At 39.3% G+C, this 25,068-nt stretch overlaps 1 protein-coding gene across 8 annotated transcripts in view; it reads right to left on the bottom strand.

The window, feature by feature from the left end:
- The window catches only part of ASB4 (ankyrin repeat and SOCS box containing 4), a 118,605-nt gene that overhangs the window by 41,257 nt on the left and 52,280 nt on the right, over positions 1-25,068 (bottom strand). For all 8 annotated transcript variants that reach the window (XM_070617554.1, XM_070617552.1, XM_070617551.1 and 5 more), the window contains one exon: positions 15,279-15,578. In XM_070617554.1, the coding sequence (XP_070473655.1) occupies positions 15,279-15,578 (300 nt within the window). The remainder of the gene's footprint in view (positions 1-15,278; positions 15,579-25,068) is intronic.

Raw genomic sequence — 25,068 nt, 5'->3', positions numbered from 1 at the left:
CAATTTCATTCTTCTAAGCCAGTATTTCTCAGTCTATTCTGTGGCATATTAGTATTGTAAAATGCATTAAAAATAAAGGCTCTGTGGTTAAATAAAGTTGTAGATTCTGTGTACCTTTGTATATTTACAATTCACATTAGCATATGAAAGATTCTGAGAAGCCCTATGGTGAGGAAATCTGTCTAATTTAACGTGCATTTTCCCAAACTTATTTGACCAAGGAATTCTCTTTTTGAACGTCTGTTGACAGTCCCAGAGTCAGTGTTTAATATAATGGACTTAGGGACATGCGTTTCTAGACAATACAAAGGTAAGGGGTGGGGAAAGAGCCACACGTGAAGATCCATGAACCCTTGTTTGAGTTCCCTGGTATCCACTTGGATTGTTATCAATATCCCCATTACAAATGAGGGCTGAGATTTGAAGAGGTTAAATCTTGCCCTCACTCATGTAGGTAGGGAATGGAGGAAAGAGGTCAAGATTTCAACTCAGGAAATCTTACTCCAGACCCTACATGCTTAAGCACTATACTTGAGTTCCTCCCTTCATATTATGCCATATTTGAGGCCCTCGGGTTGAATAACTGGTCTAGTTGGCTGTGGCAGGGAAGATCTGGTATTAGAGAACATAACCTAAGCTTTCCCTTCATCAGGAGCTGTGAACCAGGCAGTTCTAGAAGAAGGTGAGCAAGTGGTAGCCTTACTGACAACAGGTCCAGTCTACAATGGGGACAAAATTCACAGAACAAGGCAACAGGGCAGTCCCAAGACTAGTTACATTCCTGGCGGGATTCTGAGTAGCACAGGAGAGGCAGCACCACCTAGTGGAAAAGCAAGTTCTCTGTGTTGAAGTCAATCTGCGTTCAAAACCTGGTGTTATCATTCAGCAACTTGGTGTTCTAGTCTGCAAATGGGGAAGATAGCATTAACCTCAGGATAGTTGTGAGGATTAAATGAGAGTATGGATAAAGTGCCAGGCATGCAATAGAAATGCCATGTCCAGTTGTTACTATTATTAAGTCCAAGCAGACCTTTTCTCAGGACTCTTACTCAATCTTTTCCTCTGCCCTCCACCGGCTTAATTCAGCTTTGCTTGCAAGAAGTAATTAGCTTCCTGCCTTTCCACTCGGTTCTCTGGTTGGCGCCCCTCTTAATTGGAGAGCGTTTCTGAGGGCTGCCGGGACTTCTAAGGCCCCAGTAAACAAAGGCAAGGATGCTCTCAGGGCCTCCCCAGAAGTCTGAAGCCCTCGGTGGCTCTCAGTGGGGGGTGGCTAATACCTCTTCTGACTGCCAGGGGATGTTTTATCTCAGAAAAAAGAGGGGTCCACTTTTATTCTGTTCCCATTAGCTTTCTAATTAGTAGCAACTTCTTCAGGAAGCTGGCATATGTACTTGGTTCTTAGCCTCCACTTCTGATGTTTTTGCCATTTCCCCTATTTGTGTGTTTTCTTGGTTAGCTTAATAGAAAACTGAGACAGCAGCCTAAGGCTTTTGTTTGATTTAACCATTTTACCTCCAAATCTGGGCCCTTGAGTCTCCTTCTGAAATTAAGTTATCTTCCATAAATTATTACTTATGGAAATTACAAAGAAAACAGTTGCATTTCTGCTTATTAATCTGATATCTTTTGCTAAATGGTGTTTAAAATGTTCAGTGGATAATAAGATCCAGGCTCCTCTAAGTAATAAACAAATTAGAGAAGTGCTGATAGAAAAAAAAAAATAAAGTAGTACAAGCCCAAGGAAACTTCATCCTTCAATTTCTGGTTTCAGACTCTGCTAGTTGTAAAACAAAGATAACACAGCCAGACTGAACACTCACAACGCAAGTCACATATGGCCTCGGACAGAATTCAAAGTAGAGAGCCAGTTGGAGAAGGAAACTTGTAATACTAACAGGGGAAGAGAAGGCTGTAATTAACACTTTCCCTCTGAAGCAACACGTGGGAATCATCTGGGGCAGCAGTAAGCAACCCAAATTTAAGAGAATAGACCTGGGACACTCATATAGGTGAGACCAAAACAATTCGTATTTGGATTAAAAAATTGCTCACAGCTGAGTTTAGTGACGGGGATCTTTAACTTGCACCTAGTTGTTTCTATATATTTTAAACCTTACTATATCACATTGTTAGAGGCAGAAATTAGACATTGATCAAAGAGTTGCTTTGAATTAAAGAGTTTAATTTTATGGAAAACGAATTAGTGTTTTTTTTTTTGAGGAAGATTAGCCCTGAGCTAACTACTGCCAATCCTCCTCTTTTTGCTGAGGAAGGCTGGCCCTGAGCTAACATCCATGCCCATCTTCCTCTTCTTTATATGTGGGACGCCTACCACAGCATGGCTTTTGCCAAGCGGTGCCATGTCCCCACCTGGGATCCAAATAGGCCAACCCCGGGCCGCTGAAGGGGAACGTGCGAACTTACCCACTGCACCACCAGGCCGGCCCCAATGGGTTTTTGATATATCTTTTTTGGTCATTTATCTACACCTTTGTGGGAGCAAATCCAGTAAATCCAAATAAAGGCTTTATACTTAGAAGAAAAAAATCAGCTTCTGTGTTGAGGGTCAGCTTTGCAACGTCAAACTTTCTATGCACTAGGAAATGGCAAAGTGGGGATAAATGATTGCTTTGGGGAGATTCATTTCGGAAGAAGCATTGACAGTTTTGCCATCTTTTAATTAAACATGCTTCTAATATACCCAGTTGTCTTCTCCTCTTTTTTTTTTTTCAAGAAAAGCATTTAAAAACATCCATGGTAGTGAATTTTTTTTAAGCCAATGGAATTCTAATACAGCATTTAAACTTCTCTTTTATGTAGGCAGTGTCACCTTAGCAGAAACTTTTCTCCTAATTTTTTAATTAGCCAAATGTTCCAAAAGGAAAAGCAGTATACAATTTCCAACCAGCCATAGTAGGGCCATCATTGACCCAAACCAGGCAGAACTGCACCTGCTTGAATCCTACCAATTGTGTGAATTGGGGCCTTACTTCTCTGCGTTTCTGATTCCTCATCTACAAAATGAAGAGAATAATATGCACCTCACACGGTTGTTGCAAGGACTAAATGAGACATTTTATTTCAAAGTACCTGACATTCCACATCGTAGATGCTTAATATATGTCATTTTCCTCTCCATTTTCTCCTTCATATGCATATATACCGGCAACATCAATTTCCTTTACATGTAAAGCCGATGCTGTTAACTTTATTAGGCTAGATTTTCCATTAAGCATTTATCCTTATTCATTAGCTAGGAGGACTGACGCACAAAGATATTGAATTATTTACTCAAGTTTAATGAATGAAATTGAAAACCTTTTTTCCCCTGCTTAACACGAACGTGCCCTTTTCAGTATGCAGAGCTTTGTTGCATTTATTCAGAAGCTATCGCTAAGTGCTTAGTTTGGAACACAGGATTAATGAGCCTGGAGACATGGCGTTGGTCACCATGGCAACCAAACTAGCTTTGCCCTATTCCAATCTCAAAGAACAGATGCGGGATGCTTAACTCTGGCCTGCAGTATACAGCTGGGTGTTCTTTTTCATATAGCTGACTCCCTATTGCTGCTTCCAATTACTCCCTAATTCTGTTGAAAAAATAAATAAAAATAAAAAGAACATCCCTGCTTCTTTGGGGCTCTGCTTTTTCATCTCTACCACGTACCCTCCTTCCTGAATACATATATCTCCACATCAGTTCCTGAAGATTTTGGCACCTGACTTACATTATTCCTCTCCACACAAATCCTGGGTGACATCGGTGCCCACAGGGACGACCACCCAATGCCCAGGTTCCTCAATGTATGGATCTCATTCTCTCCCATGACTTTCTCCTCCTTTCTGACCTGGTGACTCCCACCCACAGTCACACCTGACTGAGTCATTACCCTCAATTGATTAGTCTCCAGAAATCACGAATTCCTACATTCAATTCTCTGGCCATAACTGCCTGTTCTTGTATCTTAGTTTCATTAGAATCCCTCTCTCTGTTCTCTTTGTCCATTAGATGTTCCTTCCTTTTCTCCCCTCTTTATCCAGCTTAATTCCATGTTCCACCATTTCAATAACTCTTTTGCCAAAACCTTAAACTATCTCCAACTCCTCATAGCACCCACCTGATGCCATGAATGAACTCAATTAACTACTGTCTCAGCACCTGTACCCAACAGCTGAGAGCAATATGGCAAAAACCACACTACAGGTGAGGTGCCATCTGTACAAGACCGGTGCCACTGTAAAGTCAAAAACTAGATCCTCAAGACTGCTCAGTAATCCAATGTTTCTCTTCTTACCTTATTCCCCCACTCTCCGTCATAATTATTTCAAGCCCGTTTCACTTCCTCAATCCTTTAACTCTTTTCCCTCTTGCTTTACGCTCGGATTTCCTCATGTCTTATTTTACACAGAAAATACCTTTCATACGGAAACTTCTTTATTGCCTTACTATCACAGATATCATCTCCCATCCTCTCCCTTTTTGCCTCCAGCTACAATGGAACAGGTGTTCTCCTCCCTAGAACCAATACTTTACCTGGTTCTCGACATCATTTCCCACACTTCTCAGAATCCTCCCACCACAGATTACCCCTCCTCTCTCCTTTGTCTTTAATGTCTGCCTATTAGTGGATTTTGCCATCAGTTTTTTTAAATGCTCATGTTTCTGTCATCTAAAAGAAAAGAATTCTCAACCTCATTTCCCTCTTCATCTGCCCTCTTGTCTCTTCTTCACAAATACTCTTTAAAAGCTTGTTCACATTCACAGACAAGCTTCTTTTTGGTTGTTAGTCTGCTCCATTCTGATTTTTGTGTCCATCACTCAACTGATTGCTATGATCTGTAAGTCCCTCCATGTAACTAAATCCAAATGAAACTTTTTAACTCTCAACTTATTGGATTTCTCGGCAGTATTTGACACTTCTGACAGCTCCCTCCTCCCTGACATACTCTCTTCATATAAGAAAAGAAGCAGAGTGCAATAGACTATGAACCGAGAGTCATTGTGCCAGTAATGGTGATCGAATTACTCTGGTTCAACCACACTCTCCTCCCTAGTTCTAGGACTTGTTCTTAAATGAACGTTCAACAAATATTCAACAATCAACAACTGATATGTACTATGTACTGGGCTATGCTAAGCAAAACTCTGCTCTCATGAAATTTATGATTTAGTGAGGGAGGCAATACTAATCAAAGAATTAAACAAATAAAATATAAATGTCACAAAGGAAATCTACAACGTGCTATGAGAATACAGAATAACATAGGGACCTAACTTCATTTAAGGGAATTCAGGAAGACTGATCTTTGGAACTGATGTCTGAACTAAGGCCTTAAGTAGGAGTAGAAGTTAGCTCAGCCAAGAGGAGAGGGCAGAGCATTCTAGACCACATGTATAATGGATTTGCATTCCCAGCCCTTTTCCCTAACTCAGCACCTAGAAAACCAGCAACCAGGCCATGACCCTCCAGGAAGAAACCAAGTAGAGTTTTCTTTGGAGAATCTGAGCAGCCTAAGAAAAAGATCTAAAGGAACTACGTCAAAGATTCCTCAAATAAAAAGTCCAGCCAGATCTCCTATAGGGAAGCTAACAGTCAGTGAACTCCACTGATACACTTAGAGTCCAAATCAGCTTTCAGTCGGTCAATCTTAAACATCAGCAGACAGCAAAGGATTGTAAAATATTTAAGGAAAGCCTTTGATATGGTAGATAGAACCCATAAAAAAACAGAGAAAAAAATCTGGAGTAAATCTCCCAGAAAATAAAGCATGAAGATAAAGAAATGTAAAACAGGAGACAATATAAGACAATTAGAGGAACAATTCAGGAGGTACAATGTCTAAATAATAGCAATTCAAGAAAGAGAGCATACAGAAAATAGAAGAAAAGAATTCATGCAGGAAATCATTCAGGAACATTTCTCAGAACTGATAGATATGCACTTTTGGGGGGTTGAAAGGACCCAGTACAACGGATGAAAATAAACCGCTAAAGGAGATCATCACAGAATGTCAGAACACCAAAGACAAAAAGAAAATTCTAACCCCACTGCTCCTGAGAGGAAGATAATAGGTCACATATAAATGAAGAGGAAATAAAATGGCTTCCAATTTTTCAGCAGCAGTACTGGAAACTACAAATCAATGGAGCAATGCCTTTACCATTCTAAAGGAAAATGATTATCCATCTAGAATTCTATGCCAAGCCAGGGTAGAATAAGTGCCTTCTGGGGCACATATAGCCCTTGCACTCTTTCTCAGAAAGAAGATATACTCAACCCAAACAGGCAATAAACCAAAACATAGGAAGACCCGGGATCCAGGAAATAGGAAATCCAACACAAGGAAGAGACAAAGGGAATCTCCAGGATGATGGAGAATGGAGATCGCAGGACGACAGTAGTTGGAGCAGGTCTGAAGGTTCCAGAAGGGACTTTTTCAAGAAAATGAAACTGATAAAATGCCCATTGAATTCTGAATATTTTCAGAAAAATTTAAAACTATTGGCTAGTGGTTTGAGGTTAAAATACTCTCTCTTTTGGGGAGACGTAGAAAACTAAGCAAAAGAATAAAACAAGACAACTAACTCCAGGGAAAACAAAATGTTATACAAGGAAAGAAAAGGTACTCCGGTTTGCCTCAAGCCTCATGGTTGTAATATATTTATAGCGTGAGGACAGATGCTAGGAGAGGTGCGTGGTAGGGCTTGGGGGGTGCGATCCAGATGCTCATCCTCCCTTAGACAAATCAATAGATTATCAGAAAACTGCTTATGTTTCTCCTTATTCCTTCCAATTTTATGCATAAATAAATGGGATTTATTTAGCAATATGGAGATAAATATCAAACTAATCAGCTAAAAGAGGTGAAAGTGGTTGCCTTTGAGGAGGGAGTAATCAAGAACTACATTTTTCATAATAAACCTTGAATATAGTATCCTCTTAATGTCTTTTAATCAATTTTTATGTTTCTTCTACCCTTTTGTTGAATATATGTTTTAGGTCCCTTAAATTTCTTGTGATATTATAAATCTATCTTTTCTTGCATAATAATTTCTTGCCACTTGTTTCTGGTATATAGAAATGCAAAGATTTATTTTTGTATATTGATCTCAAATGCAGTACCTCTGCTGAATTCAATTACAAATTCTAACTGTTTGACCTTAGATTTTCTTGGGTTTTTTATGTAGATAAACACACTGTGTGAAATAATGGAAGTTTTGCTTCCTGCTTTCCAATCTTCATGCATCTTATTTCTTATTCTTTTCTCTTTGTGCCAGTGAGGACCTCCACGCCAGAGCTGAGGAGATGTGGTGTGAGCATCCAGCTTGTTTCACTGCTGATTCTAAAGGGGGTGCTTCTAAAATTCACCACTAAGTAGACCATCAACTTTACAAAGCACTGCTTAAGGCAGAGTCTCCCCAAGTGTGCTATGATTTTATGTGGGACATTCTCTACCGGGCTGGACTACCTGCCACCTCGCTGGGTGTGAGAGACGACCTGCAAATACATTTCGGTTTCACTCATTTAGAGCAGAATGATTGGAGATGACGCTTCCAGAAAAAGCAGCGACTTTTTAGAGTGATTCTCTGCCATCTGAGAGAGGGTCTCGGGACAGACAGAGGTCAAGAATTTCATTGTCCATTATTTACTGTGACTATGACTTTCTACGTATGGCAAGGGATTTTGCCGTATTATTTTTATAGTGATGAATCCATTTTTATAGTGGTATAAAGTTTACTTTAAAATTAAATTTAATAAGTAACGTTAATTTGAAGAAAATATTAAATTCATTGTACAGGTGGTACTAACAGTACAGCAGATGGGGCAAAAATGCCCCAGGTGGTTTTCAAATAACTAGGATGGCCAGATTTGTGCTATTACAACATGTAACGTAAGAGCCGGAAAGGGGAAGGTATGGATTGGTGAGAGAGATGGCTGTAAACAGGCATATCTATTTCTTGACTAAAATGAAGTCCAATGACATCTTGCCTTACTATGAATGCCTCATTGCATAGGGACTTTCCTACCGTTCAAGTAACTTGTGTCATTGTCACACCAAGTAGCAGGAGACAGTCTTTTAAAAGGCCCGGGCTCCTTTGCATTGTCCTCATACCACATTCTGCTAGGAAACATTTGAATTTTTATGGCTTTCCTGCAGTAACAAATTTCCCTCCAACTGTCAGGATTTGCTTCATGCAGAGTAAAGCAAGCAGCTTTCATTTTCCTCCGACGAAAGGGAATAAATAGAAATAATATGCTGCTTTTCAGCCAGCTAAACCTGACCTGACTCTCTTTATTCGTAGGGAAATGCAGGATTCAGGGAGAGGACATTTTCACTGAGGTAAATAAGCCCTCTCGACTGATGAACACTATTATACTAATACCAGAGGAAACAAAGGCCAGAAGATGGGGGGCATTAAGTAGAAAGGCAAACAGAAAAATAGCAGACAAATCCAGCATGGGGACAAAAGCAGGCTCTACAACATTGGAAAAATAGGGGAAAATCCTTTAAGAGAAAATTGCATGCAATTTTTTGGCCTCAATTAGCCTTTTCCACAAAGAGCACTTTTCCACAAAGAACCCATTAAATAGCAAATGAAATTACATCGGTTTTCAGTTGCCATGGCATTGGTTTTTCCTCTAATGGACTTCTCTGGTCCCAAGTTTTATGTTAGCCTGACTTATTTTCCTTGTCTGTATGCTGTCTCAATTCCCTCTGTCCAGCCACGAAGTGACGTATGTGACTTCTCCTCAAAGTGCCTACCACATAGTCCAAGAGAGAAAATTCATCCCTCAGCTATGTCCCCGGAGACTCAGAGGGTAAAACTGACCATCAGCAGCATTTCGTTAACCAAGAACATAACCGTTTCCATTTATTAGATGGCGGCAGTTCCCATCCATGCACTCAGGGCCCCTGGAGTCATTCCCAGATCAGTCAGAGACCACTTACTGAGTACTCCTATATGCCAAGCACTGCTCAAGACGCTGAAGACATAAAAATGCAAAAAGAAAGGGATGCAAGATGCTCACAGTCTTCTAGAGTTTCCAGACTAGGAGACCTCCCTCCCAGCACTTAACCTTCTCCTTTTCTCTATTTCTCCATCCATAAAATGGGTGAAATTTTCCCCAACCATCCGATGCACCGTTTGTGTTTTGTTTTGATATATTTGCCAGGTACCATACTTAAAAACAAAAAAACATTTGTTATGCAAGGAGCTAAGCATTAGCTATGATAGCAAGTTTGACTCTGATGATTTGGATATTATTTTCTGATACACATAATCGTATATAATTTTTAGAAAAATAAGTCTACTCTGTACATACTCTCCTATAAACTTCTTTTTAAAACTCTTTCCATGTCAATGAACATTCTTTGCCAACATCATTTTTAATGTCTGTATGGTATGGAGGTAACACAGCTTAAAATTTTTTGGTTAGATATGCAAATATTTTTCAGTTTTTCAGTAATATAAATTGCTGCGGGTAAAAGAAGAAATCAGGCAATTTTTTGAGACTCTAAATATATTAAAAAATAAAAAAATGCCGATATGTATATTTTTAAATTGTGACATATTTTAAATGTTTTCCTTAAACAGTCAAACCTTCTAATGCAAAAATAGCAGATAAAACACACTTATAACTGCCCTATTTTGAAGACTCATGGAATTAGGAGAAAGTCTCTTAATTTCTAGTGTTCTACAGGTTGTGTGACCAAGCACAATTCTGTTACCATGATAAGTGTCTTCCTTCTTTCTTATCAATTATCTCTTTGACTCAGTGTATAACCTTCTTTGGAGATAATATCTAAAATCTGAATTTGAGGCCCTACCTAATGAGAGCCCTGAGCCAAAGGGTCAAATCAGTCTTAACCCAGGAGGTGGACTTTCTGAGTTCAAAAAGGTTTTCAGCTTTTTATACATCCCTCCCGACGGCACCCATTTACACTCCACTGAGAGTGTATGAGAGTACTTTCCCGTGTGTTTGTCCACATACGTATTATCATCTTTTGTGTTCTTGTTAATGGAATGAACAACAATAAAAGCATCCAATTGTTATTTTAATTGATATTTACTTATTACCAATGAAGGTGATCATTATATTATCTTTATTCATTATTTATATGCTTGTTTTTTTCTGAAATATCTATTCCTGTTCCCATTTTTTGTCCTTTTGTTCTCTTCTTTTCCTTAGTTGTTAACTTCCTTACTTTACTTCTTAAGATTTAAGAATTAAGATGTGAGCCTTTTGTCATATAGTCTCAAATATTTTTTCCAGTTTTATGACTCCCTTTTAATTTTATGATCTGTTTGCCGCTCAGAAGTTGAACACTTTCACTTTCTCTAATTTATCTTTCTTTTCTTTATGGCTTTGGCCTTTGAGACCATGATGCCAAAGAGCAAATATGTCTTTAATGGACTTCCATTCTTCCTCTCTGATCATCATCAGCCTAATTCATTAGTGTCAACCTCCAGGGAGCCTTGCTCCGCCTCCCCCTTGCTCTTCACTCCTTCTGATCACTAGGTAGTGCCCCTCTGTCAACCGAGACGTGGGAGGCAAGGAACAACAGCACCCTTTGGGAAAACTGTGTGGCAACGCTTCTAAGGAGTGAAGGGGTTGGCAGCTCTCTGTCAGTATGTAGTTGATGAAGTCACAAGAAAAGGTAGTGATATAAAAGGTCAATAATTAAACAAATACATAATTTCTTAACTCTCTAAAAATTTAAAACATAAAAAGCTTAAAAGTTTAAATTAATTAATTAAAATATAAATAAAAACTAAATTTAAAAATAAATGTATAAGTAAATGTGAAAGCGGGTGATGAACACCAGTGGTAAGATGAGTCAGCTGGTGCCTATCCCTCATCATGCGTCTCTGCGTTAGGCCCTTCCTCCTAGGGCAGGAGAGAAGGAGAATAAGCCAGGCTAATTTTTTTCTCCTTAATTCTCCCAGGTTGAGAAGACCATGGCATCTTTAAGCTTGTTCTCCCATACTTCCCCATGACCTTTACATACCTTCTCCTCTCTCATCAAAATTTCCTCCCTTTGTTCTCTCATTTTTGGCTCATACGTTATCGAAGGGGGAAAGCTATCAGATATGAACTCCCTCATCACTACCAAATCTATAAATGCTCTGGCATTTAAAGCCATCTTTTGCTTTGGCCAATGTGTTAAAAATGAGGATTTGTCTCCTGGTCTCTTGATTTCATCCTGTCTCAATTTCTCTAAGATCTGGAGCTTTCAGTTATCCTATCTCATGCACCGTCCACGGTTTTCCTTCTATCAGTCATTTCCTTCAGCACACAAACATTTCCTTTATCTCCAGCTGTAAATAATACTCTTCTATGACACCCCCTCCCCCTTTAGCAATCATGCTATTCTTATGCTCATTTTTGCAGCCAAGCTTCTTTTAACAGTTGTCAACATTTGCCATCTCTAGTTTCTAACCTCCCATTCACACCTTCTAATCTGGCTTCTACACCCACCATTTCACCAAAGCTATTTTTGTTGACGATAATTCTTTCAATTAATCTAATGAACATCTAATTAAACCTCTCAGTAGCTGTCAACATAGGTGACCACTCCCTCCTTCTTGAACCTGCCTCTTTCTTAGTCCCTGTGATGCCAAAAATGCTCTTGAGTTTTCTCCAACTTGACTTAGCAATCCATTTCAGTCTCCTTTTTTGGCTCCTGTCCATCCTGCTAACAGCTAAATGTAAGAATTTATTGGGGCTTGGTCCTAGATTCTCTTTTCTCTGCTACCTTCTTTATCCAGGTGATTTCATTGGTTTCAAATACAGTCTACAAGCCAATAGTTTTTAACTTATAGCATTAATCCAGAACTTTCTTCAGAAAGCTATACTTTTATATCAAGTGCAACCTTGACGTATTCACCTTGATGTCTCAAAGAGATCTGAAACTTCTCAGGTTTAAAATTGATCTATGAGGGGGGCTGGCCCCGTGGCCGAGTGGTTAAGTTCGCGCGCTCCGCTGCAGGCGGCCCAGTGTTTCGTTAGTTCGAATCCTGGGCGCGGACATGGCACTGCTCATCAGACCACGCTGAGGCAGCGTCCCACATGCCACAACTAGAAGAACCCACAACGAAGAATACACAACTATGTACCGGGGGGCTTTGGGGAGAAAAAGGAAAAAATAAAATCTTTAAAAAAAAAAATAAATAAAATAAAATAAAATAAAATTGATCTATGAGGACTCACTCTGATTTTGAGACAACGTAAAGCTATTGCAAGCAAGTCAGTGGAGTATTAGCAAAAGATAGACATGTAGATCCCTGGATCCATCCATATTTGGCCAATTGATTTTTTCTCTCTTTCCTTCTTTTTTTGTGAGGAAGATTGGCCCTGAACTAACATCTGTTGCCAATCTTCCTCTCTTTGCTTGAGGAAGATTGTCACTGAGCTAATAGCTGAGCCAATCTTTTTCCACTTTGTATGTGGGACACCGCCATAGCAGGGCTTGATTAGCAGTGTGTAGGTCCGTGCCTGCCGTCTGAACCCGTAAACCCCAGGCAACTGAAGTGGAGCACATGAACTTAACCACTATGCCACAGGGCTGGCCCTGGCCAATTGATTTTTGACAAAGATATCAAGGCAATTCAAGAGTAAAGGAATAGTCTTTTCAACAAACGATGTTGAAACAATTGGACATCTGTATATAAAAAAGATGAACCTCAATCTGTACCTTATGCCATATATAAAAATTAACTCAAAATGAATCAAAAGCCCAAAAGTAAAACCTGAAATCATAAAACTTCTAGACAAAAACATAGGAGAAAATCTTTGTTACTTGAGCTAGTCTTAGATACAGCACAAAAAAGCACAAACCAAAACAGGTAAAAATCGATAAATCGAACTTATCAAAATTAAATACTTCTGCTCTTTTAAAGACACTGTTAGGAAAATAAAAAGTCAAAGAATGAATAAAAATATTTGCGAATCACATATCTGATAAAGGGCTAGTATCCAGAATATATAAAGAACTCTCACAAATCAATAATAAGAAAACAAGCAACCCATTTAAAAAGAAAGAAGAAAAGATACGAAAAGATATTTCACTAAAGTGAATATACAGCTGACAAATAAATACATGAAAAAATACTTAATATCCTTGGTCAACAGGGAAATTCAAATTAAGATCATAATGAGATACTATAATATACCTTTTTGAATGGCTAAAATAATTTTTTTTTTAATCTGACATTACCAGGTTCTGGAAAGGATGGAGAGCAACTGAACTCATACACTGCTGGTGGGAATGCAGAATGGTACAACCACTTTGAAAAACAGTTCAGCAGTTTCTTATAAATTTACTATACAGCCCATCATCCTACTCCTACATATTTACCCAAGAGAAATGGAAACATGTCCATACAAGAACCCGCATGCAGGGCTGGCCCGATGGCGCAGCAGTTAAGTGTGCGTGTCCTGCTTCTCAGCAGCCCAGGGTTCACCGGTTCGGATCCCGGGTGTGGACATGGCACCGCTTGGCAAGCCATGCTGTAGCAGGTGTCCCACGTATAAAGTAGAGGAAGATGGGCACGGATGTTAGCTCAGGGCCAGTCTTCCTCAGCAAAAAGGGGAGGATTGCAGGCAGTTAGCTCAGGGCTAATCTTCCTCGAAACAAAAAAAAAGAACCTGCATATAAATGTTTATATCAGCTTTTTTTTCAAAATTGCCAAAAACTAGAAACAAGCCAAATGCCCCTATACTGAGGAGTAGATAAATTGTGTTACACCTGTACAAGGAATACTGCTCAGCAATAAAAGTTCTGGTTTCCTGGTGAGTGCAACCACACAGATGCATCTCAAATGGATTATGTTAAGTAGGAAAAACCAGACTCAAATGCTGCATATTATATAATTTAATTTGCATAGCATTCCAAAAAAGACAAAACTCTAGGGACAGAAAACAAATCGGTGGTTCTTGGAGGTGAGACAGAGTGAGGGCATCAACTACAAAGGGCATCAGGGAACTTTTTGAGATGATTGTGGTGATGGTTTCATGACTATGTGTTTCTCAAAAATAGTAAATTTTACTGTGTGTAAATTTTACCTCTATAAATCTGACTTTAAAAAAAGACTAATTTAGCTATCTTCTCCACATACATGCTTCATCCTCAACTCTCCCCATCTTAAGAAAAGACATCGCTATTTACTGATTTTCTAATGCCAGAAAACTGCAATGATACCTGAAACTTCCTTTCCCTTCATTCCCATCCATATCTAATCCATCTCCAAATGCTAGCAATTCTGCTTCCAAAATATATTACAAACTCATCTTCTCATCTTCCTATCCAGGTTTGCTCCTTAGTGCAAATCACCGTCCCTTCTCACCTACAAGATTGCAATAGCTTCCCTTAGGGTCTCCCTGCTCCCACTCTGGGCCTCCTCCAATCCAATGCCTGCATCAATCCAGAATGATGCTTTCAAGTGAAAACGAAACCATGTTTTTGCCCTTCTCAAAACTTTCCAGTGGCTCCATTTCTAAACCCCATCCTATGGCCCCCAGCAAGCCGTATATGATCTAACACGTGCAATGTCATCTTGTGGCAGTCCCCTCTCCCCTCCTCTCTCCCACCCCACCCACAGCCGTGACACTCTGGCCCCACTGGCCTTCTTCCATCTGTTGAATAGTCCAAGATTTTTGCTCTCCTGGGAACTTTGCACATGCTGTTCCCTGTACCTAGATTCTTCTTCCTCTTGGCTCCTTCTTTTAATGGTTAGCTCCTTCTCATTCTTAAAATTTGGCTTACATATCATATGTTTAGAGAAATCTTTATACATTTTATAATAGTTCACTCCTGACATTCTCTTTCATAACACCTTGTTTTTCTCCTTTCCAAATTTACAATTATATATTTATGAATCTGTTTTGCTAATAGTTATCTCCTCTATTAGAATATAAGCTTCTTCAGGGCAGATACTATTTTCTCTTTTCACTTACTTAGCATATTACCTGACATATCATATGCGCTAAATAAATATTTGTCAAATAAATGTGTAAATTAATGAGCCTCCTACAATTAAAAAATTATCAGACTCTAATGTGATCATCACTAAATGACCTGGGCCAGCACACACATATATATACATGTATGTGTGTGTATGTATATATGTACATATATGGGTATTTTTGGGTCCCTTGAATGAGGCTTAATGCATCGGGATACCTACTATATTGCCTGAGTTCAGTAAATATCACCAAGTTTCAAAACCATGAGTGTGCAAGTGATAACAGTGTCAGCCACCCAGAAAGGCTTACCTCTCCAGACCAATTGCTTGGCACAGAGAACGGAGCTTGGAGTTGTACAGAAGTGTAAAGCTGTGTGTCCACTTAAGGAATAGCAATTGAGCTTTGCTCCACGGTCACAGAGGATCTTAACACAATCCAAGTTGGCCATTTCACAAGCCACATGAAGAGGGGTTTTCCCATTAGGCCTACAGTTGATTGTAGCATTGTGGTCCAGTAGCACCAGAAGACACTCCACGTGACCAAACAAGACAGAGAGATGCAGGCCTGTTGCCCAGGAAGACTTTAATTTATAACTAGGCAACCAGTACCCTGAAAAAGAAAAGAAAAGAAAATTGAACTTCTTGGCCTAGAATTTCTCCCTACTTTGCGAGGATTTTTACAAAGTATTTTACTTTGGTCACGTTTATAAAATTGGGGAGGAATGATTCAGAAGCCATAAACTAGTAGCTGGTGGGTCTGCAAATGTTTAGTTTAGTAGCATATCTGGATGTTTTTAAGAGGGACAGCCACTCTTGACTTCTCACTGTCTCTTCTGCTCTCTATCTCGTTCCTTTATTTACTTTACCTTCCTGGCATTCCAAGGCATTTGAGCTTGAGATCTTCGTTTACGTGATTGCATTTTATTTTAACTGGTGAGTTACAGGAAACTCTTATTAAAGAATTTTTTAACTCCCAACTATTGTCTTGAATGATTCCAAAGCTGTTAGTTACAAGCTTATAATTTTTATTCCATCACAGTTCTTTTTCCCTATAGTTGTGGCTGTTATTGTCAATCTAAGGTGTGAATGTATTTGATGTCTTTAAAAAATTTGTCACACCAAGATTTTATTTGCCAGCCTGTCAGTTTATACAATATCTCTTTCGAAAGAAGACTTGACAGCAACTCACAAGATTTACACAATACAGGATTTTCTAATGATCTAGAAAATAAGGGCAAAGAAAAAGTAAGGTAGGAAAATAAAAAGAGGTCAAAGATAAGTACACAAAATGTAAACTGTGTCGTGTACACTAGAACAACATTGCAAAATTAGCCTTTGAACTTCCTAGCACCCAAAATAAACAGGAAAGCATGATGTGTTGCACAGTTAACTATGTCCACAAGCTATATACAAATTAATTGTTGAGAAGAATCATAGTTGTTCCTAGAACTGAGATCTCTGAAAAATTTTTCCCATTAGTTGTTGGAAATGTCCTCTTCTCTCTCCTGTCTTGCCTTTTTCCCCGTGACCTTTGACTTCTAAACAATGAGCTAGCCCCTTTTATCCAAGCCTCTAACAATTGCCATATTTGACAAGGTATAAAAGAGATAACTTTATAAACCTTCTTTCAGTGTCAATGCTAGAGCCATGGCATTAAGCTCACCGTAAGTGGAGAATGGAAGATAGATACAGAAAGATGAACTATTGATGGCAAGATGAGATGGAGAGAGAGCTCAACAGCTTAGAAGAGACTCTAGGGCTGAAACAACAAAATAAATTTTAACACGGATAAATCGTAAGTTTGCTTTTAAGTTATAAAAATCCCACTATACAAGTACAAGGGAAGCAGAATATGGTTTAATGGTAACTTATTTGAGAAAAGACCTAGGGATTTGACTTGACAGTAATCTCAAAATGAGCTGACAGTGGGATGGAGCTGCCAAAAAGCTAATACAATCTTAAGCCACATTAACAAAAGTGCAGTGCCCAGAACAAGAGAAGTAAAAGTTGTATTATTCACTGATTAGATGGGGTCAGAATAAATCTAGAATATTTTGAATACTTCTGGGCACCAATGATGAGCATCTGGAGGGCACTCAGAGGATGATGACCACATTAAAAGTGGGCCTGGGGATCAGATCTTAAAATTTCCTCATTTAGGTGAAAAACACTACACACATGCCACTCCTGGGTATTAATCCTACAAGTATAATCGCTCATGTGTGAAATGCCCTATAAGTGCCATTGTATTGCAGAACTCCCAGGAACACCTCTTGCATTGAACTCTTTGTGAAGAGTATAAAGTTCCCAGGAGTTGTGAATCCTGGCAACTCAGCCTATGGACAAGAACACGCACTACACCACAGCATTGTTCTCAAAGGTTAACGATTGGAAACATCAGTCCTATCTTCATCAATAGGAGACTGTTTAAATAAATTACGGTGTATCTATACAATCGGATACTATCAGCCATTATAAAGAAGGGGGCATTTCTATGTATACTGATAGGGAAAAATCTCAAGATATGTTATTATCGGGTAAGAGAAGCAGGAAGCTGGACAGTGTGCATAACATGCCATCATATGCAAACATATTTATAAACACCTAGAACAAGAAACTGGTTGCAGTAGTGACTCCAGGAACTGGGGGACTGGGAAACAAGAACACGGATTTACTTGTCCTTGAATGCCCCATTTGAGCTTTTATATTTAGTACCTTGTGCATGTATTACTATTTATAAAAATAAGCAAAATTAAAATAAGCTATTGTCTCCCTGTCCAGAGGGGGAAAAAATAATTTAGTTTAAAGAGGCCATATAATATAGGGTGATACACAATGCTGATTAATCCTGAAGGAATGAATGAATCCAACCCAAAGTTTATTTTTCTGCAGCCCACTTTCCAACGTAGACACACACACACAACACACACACACACACACGCACGCATACACTTTAATCCCTTTTTCCTCCCTTTCAGAATTGTAGGGCCATTTTGCTTTCTCTTCCTCCCAACTCTCCCGCTATCCAAATCTGCTCTTTGTAAAGAAATCCAAGGTTAATTCACACCAAGGTCTAGAAAACAGAGGATAGTTCAAAGGGTGACCCTCTTGGGATTATCTGAATTTATCTAGGAATGCATATTCAATTAATAGAATTAAGTTCTAAGATACTAATTCGAAATTCCAGACACTGAGAAGGCGACATATTTGGTGATACGGACTTTCCTTAGCAGAGATAAATAGAATCACAGACAACTTGAGCTGGAGTATTAACCGCGTGCCTGTAATTTGTGTATATGTGTAGTGTGTGTGTGTGTGTGTGTGTGTGTGTAAATAGATATGCACACACGATATATGTGTATATATCCATTTATACATTTCTACTTAGCTATGTACACTGAATATGCCTTCCAAGCAAAGTTTTTAAACTCTATGGTATGCAATCTGCTTTTGATAATGAATGAATCACATTATCACTGATTCTTAGTCATTTTAATACTCAAAATCCTTCAACAAGCAATTTGCAAAGACATACTCTTCTAATTGTCTTGGAAAGAAGCTGGTTCCAGATCTGAAAACAGAAGTGTGTTTTGCCCACCGATTAGCAGCAAAGATTAGGCAGCTCTATGCAGCCACTGATCGGAAACTCAGGCCTGCTTCTGCAATGGGAAGAAAAATGACCTCAAAAAGGAAGCGGCAGAGAGCTGATTAAGAAAACAGCATTTTGATGCAAAATCAGAAACATAGAATGTTAGCACTAAGGGGAAGATTATCCACTCCAAGCCTTTTATTTTCCAGATGAAAAAACTGCTACTTTTTCAGCCTGGTAGAGCCATGACTTGCCTGCCTCAGCCCAAGCGAATGGACTGAGGACATGTGCAGTGCAGGATTTCCATCTGTCTTTGTCTTTGTGGACGCAGAATAGGTTTAGTGCCAAGCCTGCCTCACAAATCACGAGGAAGGAAAGAAGATCCCAAATTCATCTATAATATATGTCACATCTCTGATATGGAAATGCATTTGCTTGTTGATTTTTTCTTCCTCCTAAATTCCCAGTAGCACCTAGAGAATCTATCCTGCGCATTTATGACATGAATCAGTCATCCTTGACCTCTCAGTCAGTTTCATCTTCTTTTCCTATAATCATAATCATTAGCCAGTATTTACTGAGCTCGGAGATCGCCAAGGTCTGGAATTCAGCCAATGCCCCAAATGGAATCGTGCCTACAACTCACCTCTCCTAGATAGGAATGTGTGTAGGTGGGTGGCAACAAGACACCTTAGCTGAGTAGACAGCTCCCTGGCTCAGGAAATATGGTAAGGAGGGAAGTGTTCGGCCATCTTTTGGAAGGGAGCTGAGTGGAGAAATAGGAAGAGGACAGGCTGTTGCATATGGATCAGGGTCTGCTGAAGTGCATCTTGACACTGTGTTGCAGGATTTGGTGGTGGTGTTTGAAGAAGAGTTTCTGGGTAATTCAACCCTGAGCATAGCAGGAAGACCATCTGCAGAGAAAGGAGCAGCTCACAGCAAGGAGGCTACCCACAGATAATCACCACCTGAAAGTGAGGCTGCGGCCACAGGTCACTGTGTACCATGTGTGGAAATGAGCAAGTGTCTTTCCACCACACCTCCCCTCACTGAGGACCAAACCTGAGGAAAATCCATCTTCAAAAACCACAGCGACACAGCACCTATTAACATACTTGTGTCAATACTGACATGTCCAGAGATCAGAATTTGTCCTCCAAAATACAACCGCCAATAATCACAGAATGATAGAAATAGAGTTAAGTAATCAGGCAGATTCATTTTTTCATATTCTCCCTTTTTTCCTCAGCAGAGTTGTCCCAGGGCTTCAGAACCTAGAATGTGATTTATTCTTAGCATTTATCTTTCAAAGGGCCTCCCTCCGCTCACTTCTGCAGATGCCAGGCTGCCCTTTGACCTCGTGCTCAAACTGCACAAAGCACAAGGGTGGAGCAGAACCTGGGAACAAAGCCCTCGAGGGGGTGGTGAAGAACCCTCTGCCTCCCCTAAAGTAAACCATGCACACTCTCGCCCCAGGTCTGCAGTCCGTGAGTAGTGACGGCTCCTTGCACAAGAGTTCTGCTTGAGCAAGGAGCTTAACTAGGAAGAAGAGAAGAAAATACAGATTCTTGGGGCCCGGCCCCGTGGCTGAGTGGTTAAGTTGGTGCGTTCTGCTGTGGTGGCCCAGGGTTTCACCAGTTTGGATCCTGGGTGTGGACGTGGCACTACTCCTCAGGCCATGTTAAGGCAGCGTCCCACATGCCACCACTAGAAGGACCTGCAACTAAGATATACAGCTATGTACCAGGGGAGATTTGTGGAGATAAAGCAGGAAAAAAAAAGATTGACAACAGTTGTTAGCTCAGGTGCCAATCTTTAAAAAAAAAAAAGAAAATACAGACTCTTTCTCCTATGCAAAAATCCCACAAAGAACTCTCAAATACAGGCCATGCTCATGTGGATTTATAGTATCTACAGTTTCTTTGTACCTTCTCCAGACCATAATCTGTTTACATAATTTTCCCTTCATAACATCGTAGATTATCAGCATGCAGGGGATTTAGAGCGGGTCTTGACAAAGCCTCCACTTTACAAATGAGGATAAAGATCTTGTAGAGATTAAGTAGCGTAAATGCCCATGTTTGTGTAACTAGTACTGACAGAGGTCAACTCAATCTCTGGTCTCCCCCAGATCTTCAAATAGCCATCAGTGATCTGCAGGCTACACATAGTTCACTTCCAAACCAGCATTACTTGTAGGCAAATGTTCTAAAGTGATTTTAGAAGTTTTACCCCAAACAAAAATATGCAGGGTAATCCTGTGTGTGTGTGTGTTTAATTTAAATCTGAAACCAAAGAGATATGCCTGAGTAGCTGAGTAGACAGCTCCCTGGCTCAGGAAATATGGTAAGGAGGGAAGTGTCTGGCCATCTTTTGGAAGAGAGGATTGATTCGGCTCCAGTGCCGAGGGGGATGTACGCATCTCTGGTAAACCTTCCGCTAAGCCTGGGCTCTGAGACAGTTATCAGTTATAATGTTATCTGAGTCCAAAGAACCCCACACATGAGAAGCCTCTGTTATTACAGCCAAAGGTTACACACGCTGCTTGGGGCTGGATTAGCAGACATTTGCTCTGCCTGTGTCCACGTATTTACACAGTCCTGAAGGATTATAGACTGAAGCACAATTCTTGGCTATTTTTTAATAGCTAATATTTTGAGAATAAATCTCAGAATTCTCCCAGGAGAGAAAAAAAAGTAAGCTTGCAATGTAAAATTTAAAGAAAAAAGTTTGAACTTCTAAGAAGGGAAAAGAACGCTAGGCTGGTTCGTAGGAAAGTAGGAGAGCAGATTTCCGGCAAAGAGGAAAATTAGGTGATAAAGAGATTATTCATTAAGAGAGTGGAAATAAGAGCTTTCAAGATATTTGGACGACAGTTGCTACCTAGTAAAGTAGACAGAGGACCTGCCAGAAAGTTTTCCAGTGAAATCATTCATTGGTTATTTTAATTAAAAATATGACTACCAACCACAGACCCTGCGGCTGTGGGCCGTTAACGAAGTACTTAAAGTGCATTACACTGATTAATAGAAGGACTCTGATTAACCTTGCTGACTAGGGAATTTCATATCAAAGAGATAAGTGTGATGTTCTGCCTGTATCGTTAACGAGCCAAGGCTCATAGGTCTGAAGGAGAATCAAAATACGCAGTTGGAAAAACCTTTGGAAACAGCTCTAGAGACGTTCACGGTTCCAGTATGGAGATGACGAGCCAGAACCAATATCAACAGCCCTTGAGCTTTCTTCAAAATCCAGCTTTCACTCTGAAGACTGTGTGCTTGGGTCATAATAAACTTTATATCATTGACATCCCTTGACTATTCAATTATTTATTGCTTTTGGCTGTTGAAAAGTTGTTCACGTATTTAGCTTTTCTTCCTGTCATTCCCATTTTAAATGGGTGTGATTTGGCTTATTCATTTTTGCTTTTAAGACTCATATCTCTGCCCTTCCCTAGGAGATAACTCAAATGCCAAACGGGATGTTTTTAATGCTTACTTTACAAAGTGTGAGAGAAGGTTTTTTCAAAATTGTTTATTATTTATTTATTTGTTTGTTTATTTTTGTGTGTGCATGTGAGGAAGATTGGCCCTGAGCTAACATCCATTGCCAATGTTCCTCTTTTCTCTTGAGGAAGATTGTCACTGAGCTAACATCTGTGCCCATCTTCCTCTATTTTATGTGAGACACCGCCACAACATGGCTTGACAAGCAGTGCTGAGTCCACACCTAGGATCCAAACCTGCAAACCCCAGACCACTAAAGCAGAGCATGCAAACTTAACCACTACACCACTGGGCCAGCCACAATGAGAGGTTTTCTTTAATTAATAAAATATGATTTTATCTGAAGATTTAATTACAAAGGTTAAAATAACTTGAAAAAATAAAATTAGATCTCAACTTTAAGAATCATTACTAGGTGTGGGGGCTGGGCAGGATCCACTTTTTGAATGTGAGCTCTGGAAGCTGGCTTCTAAATCTGTTCTCTATTGCACAGGTAAGAGACGCTACTCAGTGAGATGGGAAAGCAGAAGTGGCTTTCCAGATGCTTTGTTCTAACTTCCTCACAAAATCCACATTTTCTATTTGCTTAGGAGGTCAACCTTTGATTATTAGTCTACCAATTAGATTGTGGGTTTGGGGGAGCAACATTTAGATCTCAAGTTGATTTTTTTCATCAACAGAGTTCTGAGTTGCCTTTCCAAAAATTATAAACTGACTTTCATACTGGCTTAGATATGCTATATTTAGGGGAAAAATGTGGTCACTTTTTGAAATCCTATGAAAAATGCTTTGCTATGTCCTAACAAAAGAATAAAAATGATTTGAGATTAATTGTAATACTGTTGATCTCCTGCAAGGCAATCAAATGTTGAATATAGGTTATTTTATTATTTATACAAGCAAATTTAAAGGTAGCATGGTATCTGTTATAGGCTTTACACATTGTCTCGCTTATTAAGCCAAAAATACCTAAAACCTGAAGATTCCCACACTTTAAAAGTGAACAGGTAATGTTCTATTTCCTCCTCTGAATGCTAGTCCCATAGGTTTGTTTATTTTGTGAAAATTAATCAAGCTGCACACTTATGGTTTGTACTCTTTTCCGTATAAAACTTTTCAAAAGTGCTTTAAAAAAATCAAAAACTAGTGCATAGCAACACAACAGCATTCAACGTTCAAGAACCTGCTGTGGTTTGATAAAGTCTCACAAAGTTTAATCCCTCAGGACCACACAGAAAACGGTCTCATTCCTTAGAATTATTCAGAAAGGACTAATTAACCCTAACTAATTAACTAACTTACTAACCAGTGTAGCTTGCTCAGCTGTACAGTTTCCTGGGAGTTCCTTTGTGACTTAAGAACTTGCTATACCCACTTAGGTCTACTTTGCTTGGCTAGCAATTAGGATTCTATTTATCACTTCCATTTCTGACTGAAATATGAAAAGGTTTGATAATGGGGTTGGAGGACATGTGAAAAAGTTTCAGGAAACTTTGAAGAAAGATGAGGCTTTAATCCAGGTTTAAGACTGAAGAGACAGCTTCTTATACCCATATTCACGTTAAACAAAGAGTAAGCACATATCTTTCTGTGTACACACATGTGCATGCGCAAGCGTGCACGCACACACATACACACACACACACAATTTCTTGTACAAACCCCAAAGATATGACCACAAATCCTATTATTTCTGTGCATACATCCACCTGGCATGCATAAGAGTGGAATTGTTCTCTTCCTCTTTTTCTTGTCTCCCTAATTGAAAGCCACATCCCACAGTCCTAACACTATGAAAACACTCATTAGTGTGAATGAAATTTAGCTCTATGAGGACCATAGAAGTCAACTCATATTGACAGAAAGAGTTTAAAATGCATTTCTTCTCATTCAGGGCGGATGACACCATTGGAAGTAGAAGAAACAACTCCTTCCCTCTCCGGAGCCTGCCCCTAAAACTTTCTCACAACCTAAGAACCTTCGCATGATCTGTGCAATTTGGCACACTCAGGAGAGGAAAAAGGCAGTCTTCACAACTCAGGTCAGTTAAATTAGCCGCTGGCTTGGACCTAAGTTATTTTACATTGGGCACAAAGGTAAGTTTTAAAAAGTACCTTAAAGATGTGTTTAGCATTCGGACAGTCTTTCACTGAACGAATCCATAAGAGGAAAGTAATCTAATTATATAGTATACATGTTTTCTTTTCCGCAGAGCCCCCATGAACTACTTTTTAAAAAACAGACCTCTTCTTTACCTTCCTGTCAAAATTGCAATGCCAATTTATTATAAAGCCTTCAAGTAAAAATCATAAACATGGTAACTGGCCTCAACTATTCTGTCTTTCTCTTAGAACTGACAATCAGAGCATGGTAAATTAACGTAGAAATATATATCATTAGCATTAGTTTCTGCAAACGATGGTGCCGATGATTTATATATGAATGGAAGGTATTTCAAACATGAAAAAAGAATTACTGTCTCTCTCTAAATGCTGCACACAAGCCCTCATCATCTGTTTTGTTTAAACTGATGTCGAACACGACGTTTGTTCGCAGTCCGCTCACCAGATGGCCCTGCGACTCAAGTTCTCCCATTAACTAGCTGATTTGAGAAATAAGAATTCGAGCAGTTCTAATTTATTTCTGATTTATTAGGCATGAGTTCCAGAAAATCTCTTGATAAAAACAAATTCTGTTCTAATTTTGTTATCCTTAGTTTTTTGTAAGGCAGATACTCTGTTCAAGTATACCTACAATTTTGATCTATTGTTGTAGTCAAGGAAAAAAAGTTAACTTTTTGGTTTTTCTGGTTTCAGCTTTTGTGCCTGAACTGCAAATTCATTACAATGATGAGGACCCTCAAGGTGCATAATGACATTAACCATTCATTAACCCCCAAAATGGGGGCAAAAATCCTCTTGTTCTCCAGATGGACATAGAGATGATATATCTTTAAATGGCTGTGTTAACCGAGAGTTGGCTGCCTGTCCCTAAGCCAGTCCCTC

The sequence above is a fragment of the Equus przewalskii genome, chromosome 4 (genome assembly GCF_037783145.1).
Source record: "Equus przewalskii isolate Varuska chromosome 4, EquPr2, whole genome shotgun sequence".
Classification (NCBI taxonomy): Eukaryota; Metazoa; Chordata; class Mammalia; order Perissodactyla; family Equidae; genus Equus; species Equus przewalskii.
The sequence above is the reverse complement of the archived record's forward strand: the minus strand, read 5'-3'. Positions and strand labels throughout refer to the sequence as shown.